Source organism: Limulus polyphemus, unplaced genomic scaffold (assembly GCF_000517525.1).
Source record: "Limulus polyphemus unplaced genomic scaffold, Limulus_polyphemus-2.1.2 Scaffold4322, whole genome shotgun sequence".
NCBI lineage: Eukaryota > Metazoa > Arthropoda > Merostomata > Xiphosura > Limulidae > Limulus > Limulus polyphemus.
The window spans coordinates 17,130-30,038 of NW_013669932.1; the positions used below are offsets into that span (position 1 = coordinate 17,130).

The 12,909-nt window shown below is 35.3% G+C and overlaps 1 protein-coding gene across 1 annotated transcript; it reads left to right on the forward strand.

Moving 5' to 3' along the window:
* Window positions 1–355: 355 nt before the first annotated feature.
* LOC106470957 (protein obstructor-E-like) lies at window positions 356–11,962 on the forward strand (the record flags this gene model as incomplete). The annotated part of the gene is made up of 4 exons (XM_013931536.1): window positions 356–858; window positions 3,875–4,063; window positions 4,453–4,654; window positions 11,111–11,962. Coding segments are annotated over 4 exons (955 nt in total), but the record flags the coding sequence as incomplete, so codon positions are not given.
* Window positions 11,963–12,909: the final 947 nt, after the last annotated feature.

Genomic DNA, 12,909 nt, shown 5'->3' on the forward strand with positions numbered 1-12,909 from the left:
GCTGAAAGGGAGAGCATGTTTGGTGGGAAGGGGAATCGAACCCGCGACCCTCAGATTGCGAGTCGAGCGCCTTATCCACCTGGCCATGCCGGGCTTACACAGTTGAATACAACAGCGAGTGTCGGTGTTTATTGTATATAAAATTATACAGTGGTTATTGTATATAAAATTATAGCTTTTTTTCTTGGTTTTTGAAGATACGCAAATATAAATGTTAGTACAGATTACCTGATTAAATTAGGGTTTTCAAGAATTCTGCTTCTGTTATACATGGTTTAAGACAGCTATAAGAATATTGTTTTGTTAAATAAATGATTTCTCATTTTAATATATTTCATAGTTACATAATTTAAAGCGCCTTCTTAATACCTTTTTCATATTTCTGTTATCCAGCTTGTGCTCAACAAAATACAAATCCTCAAAATTTCAATAATAATGACGACTATAATTACGATTATTATTACGATTACTATGACGACCAGGCGTTAAAACGACAACCACCTGACTCTCAACCGCCCAAAGTTCCCGAGAATGACCAATCGGCTTCATCACCACCCTTCCAGTCGACACAGCCTACATCCTCCCCTCCTAAACCAGCCCAGCCTGTGCAGAGATATAATCGTGTGAGACAGAGAGACCGGGTTCCAGTCCCTATTCAGACAGACAAGGAGTTCAAATGCCCAGAGCTATTTGGATTCTTTCCACATAGTAGGAGTTGCGATCGCTACTGGGCATGTGAAAATGGCACAGCTACACTAAAGCTTTGCGGGAATGGTTTGGTTTTTGATGATTCCGACAACCTGCGAGAAAACTGTGCCTATCATTTCAGTATCAATTGTGGCCAGAGGACAGAAATTGGTATGATGTAAATGGCTTGATTAATGCGTCTGCTTTATACATTAATTTCTCACCAGAAAAATATTACATATTGTTCTATACATTTCTGATTTTAAATACAGTGAATAACATCCATTTCAACTGCATCGCATAGCAGTTTGTACGATCTTTTTTTTTAACTACTAAAAGTAAATTTTTTCTCAAGATATTTTACAAAGATAATGACAACTCTTTTGAAAGCATATATTTGTAAAGGAAATTATTTCAGCTAAAATACAATAATATGTTAACTAGATATCTAAGTTGTTTTGTTTTTGTTTTAAATCTAAATTCCTGTAAAACGTTAAAAGTTAAGCCTAACTTCTTCTTCTTCTTCTTAGTATTCATGCCAGTTACTGGGGGTCTGCTTTTCTGGTCCTTGCCTTCCACTCCTTCATATTCTGTGTCAGCTACATTCACACCGAATTTCCTCACGTCCTCTCTTACAACATCCATTCACCTTTTCTTTGGTCTTCTTCTTGTCCTTTTTCCTTCCACTGCTATACCACCAACATACTCCCCTTTTCTTCCTTTCATATGACTAAGCCATCTAAGACGAGATTCTCTCATCTTCTCCATAGTTGGTGATACTTTTACTCTTTACATCATGGTTTTGTTCCTGATGCAGTCTTTCATTGAAACATCTGTCATCCACCTCAACATCCACATCCCCGCCATGTTAATCATCTGCTCCTCTTCCTTTCTCATACTCCAGCATTCAGCCCCATACAACACAACTGGTCTTATCACTGCTTTATAAATCTTTGCTTTTATCTTTATTGGTATCTGTCTGTCACACACCACTCCACTTACTTCTCTCCACTTCATCCATGATTTATTTATTTTTTCTTGACCTCTTTACTTCCTCATTCATCTGCCTGTACAGTTTATTCAAGGTGTTTAAATGTTTTCACCTTCTTTAACTCTTCACCAGTTCCACAACAAAATTAAATGGCATTGGCTATATAGATCCCAGCCACTCTGTAAAACTCTTTTTGTTAATGTTTTTTTTTGTCGATACACCATTATCGCCATCTATCGAACCTTGCCTCCACTTTTCCCTCACTTCACGAGCAGGGCGAAGGAAGATTGTTTAATCCTCGACAACTCTGGATATTTCCAAAAAAAAAACACCAAACCAAATCAACTCTTCACCATTGAAGAGCACCTTGTCACCATCCTTTACTTCCACTGAATTTCGGTATTATATACTATGTCTTTGTCCTACATGTTTTCAAACCATGTCTCTCTCTAGATACTCTCTCTCTACTTCTCCAATTCCACTTGTAATTCACTTTTATTCTATCCATAAAGAACAGCATCACCTGCAAATAACACACACCATGGCACTAGTTTTTGTATGTTCCTAGATATCGTGTCCAGCACCGTTAAAAAACTAAATAGCTCGATGCTGAACTGAACCTTGATGGACTCCTACATTCACTGGAAACCTCCCTGAGTCTTCTAGCACCTTTCTTACAAATGTCTCCGCTCCTTCATACATATTCTGGACCAACCTCTCATACAACTCAAATTCATAAGCACCACTACATCAACTGTCTTGGCAAACTGTCATAAACTTTTTCCGGGTCGATGAATATCAAGTACAAGTCTTTTCTCTTTCCCTAAACTTCTCTACCAACCCTCTCAATACGAATATAACATCCGTTGTTGACCTACGAAGCATAAAACCTAAACTGTTCAGTCCATATTTCTATCTCTGTTTTCAGTCTCTTATCCACAACCCTCTTCCAAAGCTTTATTGTATAACTCAGCAACTTTTTGCTTCAGTCCTTGCTGTGGTATTGTACAACGTCCTTCCTTTTGAATATTGGCACAAGTATACTCTCCCTCCAGGCATCTGGCATCTTTCCTTCTGTCATTATAACATTGAAAAGCCTGCTTGCCATCTGGCTCCCTAACTTTCCTAGCTTCATAAATACTTCAATAGGTATATCGTCCAGGCCTATTGCTTTCACATCTTTCATTTTTTCCAACTTTCTCTATACTTCTTCCACTGTCACATATTCCACTGTTCCTCTAGATTTTCGTACTTTCCTCTATTTTTTCCCACTGATCTTTAAATTTAATAGGTGTTTAAAGTATGCTACCTATCTCTTGTTAATATATATCCCATTTGTTATTATCGCCCTCAATAAACTTCACCCCACCCATATCCCTTTCCCTGGCTTTGGCCAGTCTGCACACAATTTTTCCCCTCTTCTTCTCTTCAACTTCTCATACAACTCAGCCTACGCCTTCTGTTTGGCAACAACCACTGCTATTTTTGTTTCTTTCTTTGCTACTATGTATACCTGCAGATCCTCTTTTTAAGTGGTTCACTGCTACTTCTTTAGTATTATCTCCTCCTTCACACTTACCTGCACATTCTTTTTTCCATTACCATGCCTCCATCTGAATATAATTTTCACTTATGGTCTTTCCCACAGCTTTGATCGCCACGTCTAATACTATTTTTACAACCTCCTCCATATCTCATTCACATTTTTATCCTACTCAATCTGCCTGTACTCCATTACCACCCTGTCAAAGAACTTCTTTGATGTATCTGGTTTTCTCAACCTACACCACCTTATTTTGGGTAACACTGTTTTACCACCATCTTCCTGTACCTTTCATTTTTAATTTTTTTTTCATACGAAAAGTTATTAAAACTAATAAAAACTGTACATCAGTTCGAAAACTTAATTTATCAAACTTTTATAGCTACTTTTCTGGCAGTGCTCTTCGTTAGGCTTAGTTAGTCGGGAAAACCATTAATTTCAATAGCATTTCAGACATTTTTCCATGTATTGCGGTTTCATCTATATTGCATTATTATTATTTTGCATGGTCATATTAGCAATCGTAGATGCAAGTTTTTCTCATTAGAAATATTCAAGTCCTGGCGTTTATAATGATATAATTTCTCAGTTTTATTTAAAATTTCAGAGCAATTCTTGATTCTATAGTTAACCGACAATTTCTTTATCTTCAGAACCTCCTATCAGCACACCTCACTGTCCTCGTTTATATGGCGTTTACGAAGATGAATCCAGTTGTCGAGTATTTTATTCCTGTTGGAATGGGGTAGCCTCCCGATTCGAATGTCCACCGGGCTTAGCTTACCATCCAGAACAAAGGGTGTGTGTGTGGGCTGACAAGGTCAGACGATGTGACAAGCTGGGTAAGAACTAGTGTTAATTTGGTACATTAATTATGAAAATGTTTTAAATAACTACAGTCATAAAATGGGCGAAAGTAGGAATTTCAACGTATTTATATGAGTTTTATTTATTTACGCTTATTGTATTCTTTTACAGTCTATATCGAATAAAAAAGTACAAATATCGGCTTACATAATAATCAATGGGCTCTAGAAAATGTACCGTTAGTTTTGCTTAATTCATTTAATGTATAAAATCTATCACTTTCGAGCTTGTAACTACACTTTCTAAAAATGTGATATTCTTACAGATAGATAGAAAAAATAATGCACATAAGTATAATTAAAATACGACAATGAAAACCTTTTGTTCTTTGAAAGAAATCGTTGTCTAAAATTTGTTTCTACAGAAGTCGACGAGGGTTTCGTTTGCCCAGGCCCATATGAGGTCAGCAGTCAGCAGGGAGTTTATTCTCGCCACGCTCATCCCACGGACTGCAGATATTTTTACGTTTGCGTAGATGGATTTGCTCGTTCTTACGGATGTGAAAAGGGAACTGTTCTTAACGTTGATTCATTGCAGTGTGATTATCCGGAAAACGTGCCAGGATGGTTAGTGTTATTTGTTTGGTAATCATATTATAAAGAGTATTACATCTACTAAGAAGAACCACTATAAGGATTTGGGCATTATCAAGAGTAATTTTAGAACTTTAACTTACTATAATAATTGTAACGATAAAGTTTGTATTTTTGTGGAAAAAAATACAGATATAAAAAACAAATGATATAAAAATACGCTATTTGTGCTTACAGCACAGGGAATTTTTATGAATATATAATGTTAAGAAAACTAGTTATCAGAATGACAAGACGAGATCCTTTTATTATTTTTTTATATAAAGAAAATTTAATTGCTTTAGTTTGTTTTGCATTTCGCTCAAAGCTACTCGAGGGTCAAAGCCTGGTGGTCAAGGTGTTCGACTCGCAATCTGAGGGTCACGAGTTTGAATCCCCGTCGCCGAATATGCTCACCATTTCAGCTATGGGAACGTTTTAATGTAATGGTCAATCCCATTATTCGTTGGTAAGTGAGTTGGCGGTGGGTGGTGTTGACTAGCTACCTTCCCTCTAGTCTACCACTGCTAAATTAAAGATGGCTAACGCAGATAGCCCTCATGTAGCTTCGCGCGAAATTCAAAGAAACAGACAAATACTCGAGGGCTATCTGCGCTAATCGTCCATAATTAAGCAGTGTTATATTTGAGAAAAGGCAGCTAGTCAATACCACCCACCGCCAACTCTTGAGCTACTCTTTACCAACGAACAGTGGGATTACCACCACATTATAACGTCCACACTGCTGAAAGGGCGAGCATATTCGAGAGAATTTAACTGGATATTAATTCCTTGAAGAGGGTTACATGCTAAAGATAGTTTTTCATGTGGACATATTAGCGTACTGTTCTAGATAGGATGTTTTAGACCAAACTTACCTCATTATCATGAACCACGATAGTGGTTCATAAAAGGGATCGCAAGCAAATGCACAAAACCCTAATAGAACGTTCGGGCAAAAAGCACCTTAAGTATTAAAGATTCAGTTCAAATAACATTTAAAACCCTATTAACTGCTAAAGCTGTACACATATAAAAATGCACAAAAAAGCACGCATGTTAGACGTACAAGGAAAAGAAAATTCACTCAAAACGGCCCGTTTGTTATTATTTTCCTTTTTCTTATTATTATCTTGCCAGCGTAAAAAAAAACAAAAACAAAAAACCCGTTTGGTTTATTGCACCCAAACCTTTTATAGAATACTAAATCAGGTACTGCGAAGGTCGTAGGGGTATTGAAAAGTCGATTTGTTTCTTCTATATTTTACATAAGCTAAAAAGAATTTAATTCTAGAACAAACGATGTTATCATTGCCCCTGAAGTTAGCTTTCTTACGAACATTTGGTGTTCCTTTCAATACACTATAGACACATAATATTAAATCTTATTACACAAATCCGTATAATAATTACTTTAAATGACACGAAGATTTATTTAAAGCAATGTTTTAGACGTATATTTTTTATTTGAAAAGGCTGCTTTTCTACTGGTAAACTTTTATACGCGCCTAGTAGGGGCTGTGTCTTAGTATAGGCATGTATTTGCCCATTGCTGTGCACTGTATATAGAAAATTTAGTTACACAGAAACTATAAATGCTCACTATATTCTCAAACAAATCTCAAAGATAATCTCCAGCTGCAGCTTAACTTTTGAAATCTCGAACTAATGCGATCAAATAGCCACTAGTCACTGTAAATCATCATGGACCTCATCAGCTAGCTACTACCTATGTTTATTATCATTACAATGTATAAGGCTACTATATCAAGTAATCCTTTGCCCATAGTTGAGCATAAGAAAGCCAGCAAACAAGATAAATAGAAAATTAGGAGTTTAAAAACCTGCAAGTAGTGATCATAAAAAAAAGTAAGCAAACAAGGCTGGAGATACTGTAGACATTATTTACTCAAACTACAAATTCCTATTTTGTTTCCACCGAATGTCATTCTAGGTAACATCATGGAGCCAAAATAGGGATTTGTAGTTTGAGTTAATGATGTCTACAGTATCTCCAGCCTTGTTTCCATACTTTTTTTACGATCGATATATGCAGATTTTTAAATTACTAATTATTTATTTATCTTATAAATATCTAGACGAGCGTTGACTTTTGTAAGTTAATGTTGGTAAATAGTTTTTAATACTTCCAACACTATAATAGGATAACATATTTACATTTTCTAGTAAATGGAATTCTTTGTTAACATTTGTTCAAAATTATCAAGCACTTAGAGCATCTTAGCAAGTGTTTTGTGTTTGTAAAGTTGGTGCACTGAATAAAAGTATCTTCAGAAGGGTTGTCGTGTTTCGGGAATCACAGTTTAGACTCCGTAATTAAAACCACCAACAGTTGGTACATATCTGTTGGAATAAACGGCGACTTTTTTTACAAAGCATCTCAGTTGATATTTAAAAATGAAACAAAGTGGATCAGTTGATATATAAAAACGAAACAAAGTGGATCAGTTGATATTTAAAAACGAAAGAAAGTGGATCAGTTGATATTTAAAAACGAAACAAAGTGGATCAGTTGGATTCTAGTCAGAATGCTAGGCTGGCCGTGACAATTTCTTAGAAATTCGTTTTAAACTTTTGCTGAACATGCCATGCGAAATTTCTTTGAGACTATCACACTGAAAGAGGTACAGCCATTTTTTTCTTTAAATAAAAATTTCACGAACGATTTCAAAATAACACTGCACATAATATATTTCAACAATAAAGCATTCATGTGTCCCTTAACTATTACCAATGGACCAAGTCCAAACCCCTATGGGTTACTATTTGAAGCAAACAATTGTTAGTGGAATTCATTGTTCCACAATTCCATTGTTTTTCACCTCAAATGTCAAAGCGCCACAATAGTTGACGTCTGTATGCACTACTGTGATTAATGGCGTATAGACGTCAACCCTTTCATCAAATCCTGCAACATGGTGCTCATTTACACAAGCTGGATGTATTAGCATGCTATTCTTAACTCATATTGAAGCTCCTACTAATAAGCTAAATGCCACTTATACTGTTTCATTTTATAACATGTTAACAGCGTTTGCATGGACCGAAAAGTTATAACCAGTATTTCATTCCTCCTTGATGGTCCCTCTTTGTAAGTGACACCTTTAAATCAGTTGGCAGCTGCTTACATTAATAAGCCCTTCGCAGCATAGGCCCATGGGATTCCATACAACTTTAATGTAGATGGATTTATTTCTATCTAGACGTGTTGTACCCCATTGGTATTAGTAGTATTATAATTAATCTTTATTACATAAAGAAATAAAAATTCATGATATTCAATGAAAGTAAGTTAACCATTTTGCCTCCTTGGATAATTTTTCACTCTTCCGGTCCTCTCTTCGGGTTTACTTTCAAATGTGCAAAGGAAAAGCCTACCATGCGAGTTCCAGCTTTTGAAATGACAGATGAAATCACATACTACTACTCGTTTAAATGTGAATTTTAGTGTAATCCCGTGCTTTTTTGGAAATTATTGCCAATCCAACAAGTCTTGTTTGTGTCATGATTGACATCAAGTAGGTTTTAATTAAGTTGCAATTCATTCTTCACTAGCAACGACAATGGCTAAACTCAGTATAGTTTTCAGTGCAACAAATAGTTGGTAAATAACGGTGCTAAACTGGTCTTGCTCATCAGTGTCAACAGAATTTTCAAAGTAATTTTAGTCACTCGCCATGAGAAGGCTTACAATTCAATACTTATATCGACAACAGTAGTTAATGAATCTTCCTTTCTTGTACGAATTCAATACTTGTATCGACAACAGTAGTTGTTGAATCTTACTTTCTTCTACGAATTCAATACTTGTATCGACAACAGTAGTTGATGAATCTTCCTTTCTTCTACGAATTCAATACTTGTATCGACAACAGTAGTTGATGACTCTTCCTTTCTTCTACGAATTCAATACTTGTATCGACAACAGTAGTTGATGAATCTTCCTTTCTTCTACGAATGCAATACTTGTATCGACAACAGTAGTTGATGAATCTTCCTTTCTCCTACGAATTCAATACTTGTATCGACAACAGTAGTTGATGAATCTTCCTTTCTTCTACGAATTCAATACATGTGTTGACAACAGTATTTGCTGAATCTTCCTTTCTTGTACGAATTCAATACCTGTGTTGACAACAGTACTTGCTGAATCTTCCTTTCTTCTACGAATTCAATACCTGTGTTGACAATTTTGTTAAAGAGCTTGACCTTAAATTATTACCGTGGGTCAAAGGTCATTTCATCAGAAGTTTCGTATGGAACTTGCGTCTTCTTTTTCGTGAGCATGTCTGTTGTGTTGCTCTTACAAAACATTCCCAGATTCAGTTGATCTCAATTTCTTCTGCATGTTCCCTTGCATCCATTAATGCTTTTGAAATGCATCATTCCTGTTTGATGATGGGAATGTTTTGGTTTTGTGGTTGTGGAATTGCTGTAGAGCTTATTAAGGTCACACTGTTTTATAGTACCGTACAGGCGAGGTTGGTCTCGTATGACATGTTGTGTCATTCTGAAAGCCACAAATTTTAAATTTAACATCTTTAAGTTGCAGCGATAGTTTTAACTTCGTAAAAGCGTCTTCAAAAATGTTATCTTGTGTAAAATCTTATCTTAAATGTCGTAGATTTTCCCCAGTTGATATCAGAGTACTTGACCAGCAGCCAATTCTACTTTCCACGCATGTGCCATTCAGTGGCTTTAGAGTTAACAGGAAACATAATGTAGCAATACTTCCTAGTGCCATTCAGTGGCTTTAGAGTTAACAGAAACATAATGTAGCAATACTTCCTGTGCCATTCAATGGCTTTAGAGTTAACAGGAAACATAATGTAGCAATATTTCCTGTGCCATTCAGTGGCTTTAGAGTTAACAGGAAACATAATGTAGCAACACTTCCTATGCCATTCAGTGGCTTTAGAGTTAACAGGAAACATAATGTAGCAATACTTCCTGTGCCATTCAGTGGCTTTAGAGTTAACAGGAAACATAATGTAGCAATACTTCCTGTGCCATTCAGTGGCTTTAGAGTTAACAGGAAACATAATGTAGCAATACTTCCCAACGATAACTTGAAGAAGAAATGTATACATATATGCTCTAAATCAGTTTAAAGAACGTCACTGCTTCAGTGCAACAGTTGGCTGTATAGTTTAACACGAAGTTCAGAGAGTGCAACTTGCGTGACATAGAAATATATTAGATTTAAACCTCTAATTTTTTGAAGACCATTGTTTTTCATTTTCATGTTAAATCCATTGTCATATCTCTGGTCTCGTGTGCCTTCCAGGGCCATTGTTATTTTTTTAAGTTGATTCAGAATAACCTCAGTTATAGCGGAACTACTCGTGTCTTTCAACGGCAAAAATCCAATTAAATACTTGTTGATACTCTTCTAACCATTTCAAGTTGCAAACGCCTCAATAACTGTGACAAACCTAATACGATCATTGTCATCTGTTTCGTGTAACTTATGTACAGAGTATACCGAGTACAATGGTGTAATACTTGACATCTGTAGTAGTAGTCAACACAGAAGTCTGGCTCTTGTTGGACAGAAGTGAGTTACTCATTTAAAGTGTTTTTTCGTGACAGTACTTAAGCATGTTCAACATGCCAATGCCCTGCTCTTGTTAAAGAGGAGCAGATGTTATGCATGCATCGTTTAGCTCATTTTCAGTTAAAAGTGCTGTCTTTGTTTTGTTTGACGAAGTCAAAGGTCGGCTGTGTTGGTCTTACAGGAAGAACAAAATACTGAATCACGTGCTAGCGAATATTAAGTTAATTGTCTTCGTGATTCTTCTCTACTTAATATAATCATGTTAGTAATTCGTTAATTATTTTGCCTTGTTTGTTGTTTGGGAAAGTCATATGTCTGCAGCTGTACTGGACCCATTTCAGCTGACACATTTGAGTGGACCTTTGACCATTTAGCTGAACTACCAAAAGCGTATGAATATATATTGTCGCTTTCTGTCTGTTTTTCCTCTTTATAATTATTTTTTGTCTTGAGAAGCTTGTGGTTTTTGAGACCAGATACCAGCAGTTTCTTGTCTCGTTTTAACAGAAGTCTACTTCTTCATTTTAACACGTCTTATTGCAAAATCTAGATAACCTTTTGGTTTTTCACAATTGCCTCTTTTTCTGGACATGAAATAGTGGTGTGTATATATGGAGTTTTGAACTTCTTTTAGCTGAAACTGCATCCTACAGCAGAGGATCGGCGAAACAAAGAATATATTAGGCCTCTACATCACAGATTATATTTTCAATTTTACCTTTGGTGAAAAGAAATCTATAATATTATCATCAAACAGTTGGTGCATTATATACTTTCTTGTTTTATTATTTAAAAATAGCTTCACTAATGTTTCATATAATGTTATCTTAAATTTTATTTCCATATTAAACACAAATGCTTTTTCTTCCTAGTGAGAACTATTACGCAGACTTGGACATCGACTCCAAGAAGTTAACCCGAGTTCAAGAGTGAAGAAAAAAGGTTGATGTCGTATGATACATTTACAAAATAAACACCCAAATGTTGTCTCGGTTTTCGAACTTTGTCACGAAGATTCTTAAACAAAGATAATTGACTGTACGTAATTCGGTACGAATATTATCTTTTTACTTTCAAACACGCTTTTCATAGTTTACTTCCTTTGTTGTTAGGTCAGTTATTTCAGAACAACCAGTTTACCATGACATTTTGTTCACTAAAAATGAAGTTCATAATAATAACAAGATCAGAACCGCAAATCAAAGTCAAAGTCATTGCAATTACAAAACAACAACAACTGTTTTTTTTTAAATCCTGTAAAAAAATAATAACCCTATAGGAAAAAGTTGTTTGTAATTTCACAGATTTGACGTATAGTCTCGCAAGTGCGTGATGATTTTCAATTATCCTCAAATGTTTTCAATTTGTAAAGTGCCTTTGAGGAGATTTCTAATTTCGTCATATTCGACGTTCTTCAGTTATTAGTGTACATCAAATATCTATAATTTGAAAAACTGGTGATCTTTTGAATTCGATTATTTAATCACATAACCCATTCATATCTTAAATGTGTCTTAACGTCATTAAAAAAATGATTATAGTAGTTAACAGTTAAAGTGGTGGAGGCAGTATTATATATTGTTGTCTGTTTATTGAATGTTGGTAATTTTAACTGAACAGATGTTATGGTTGTTGCATCATTTAATAGTACGTTCCCATTATGTTCAGTTTCCGAAAAGCGATTGTATTAAGATGATCGTACGATAATAAATGAATTGTTTTCAGTCTTTCTTTCATGTTCATTATTTACCTTCGAGTATAATGAATTGTAGAGTAACAAACATGCACCAAACATTTACTAATACTTTTGGAAACGTATTGTTGAAACTATAATTTTTTCTGTGAGTTTTGCTGAATAATAGCAATTATCTTATTACAAGTTACAGATTTTACAGTAAGGGGGATACAGATAGGAAATAATCAGTTCAATGTATCTTAAAGCACGGATTGAGGACAATGATTGCAAATAGGAAATAATCAGTTCAATGTATCTTAAAGCACGGATTGAGGACAATGATTGCAAATAGGAAATAATCAGTTCAATGTATCTTAAAGCACGGATTGAGGACAATGATTGCAAATAGGAAATAATCAGTTCAATGTATCTTCAAGCACGGATTGAGAACAATGATTGCAAATAGTAAATAATCAGTTCAATGTATCTTAAAGCACGGATTGAGGACAATGATTGCAAATAGGAAATAATCAGTTCAATGTATCTTAAAGCACGGATTGAGGACAATGATTGGCTGAAGAGTCACGATTTTCTAAATTTTGGTTTGATGATTTACAGAGAAAAACGGGGGAGGGGGATAACAACAAATATACTTGAACGTTTGTTTGTAATTAAGCACAAAGCTACACATTGGGCTATCTGTGTTCTGCCCACCACGGGTATCGAAACCCGGTTTCTAGCGTTGTAAGACCACAGACATACCGCTGTGCCACTGGGAAGCTAAATGTGTTTGTGTTTTTCCAATAGTGGGGAATGGAATATAATCGAATAAGATAACTTTGGATATCTTGTCACGATCACTAGTAGTCCACGTGAATGTTAGGTAGCGTTCTAATAAAGTGTTCAGTTAAAGTACAAAACTTTTACCACATAAAGGAATAAATTTTATTTGCGTGACCTTATCATTTCAAATAAAGTTTGTTTGTTTGTTTGTTT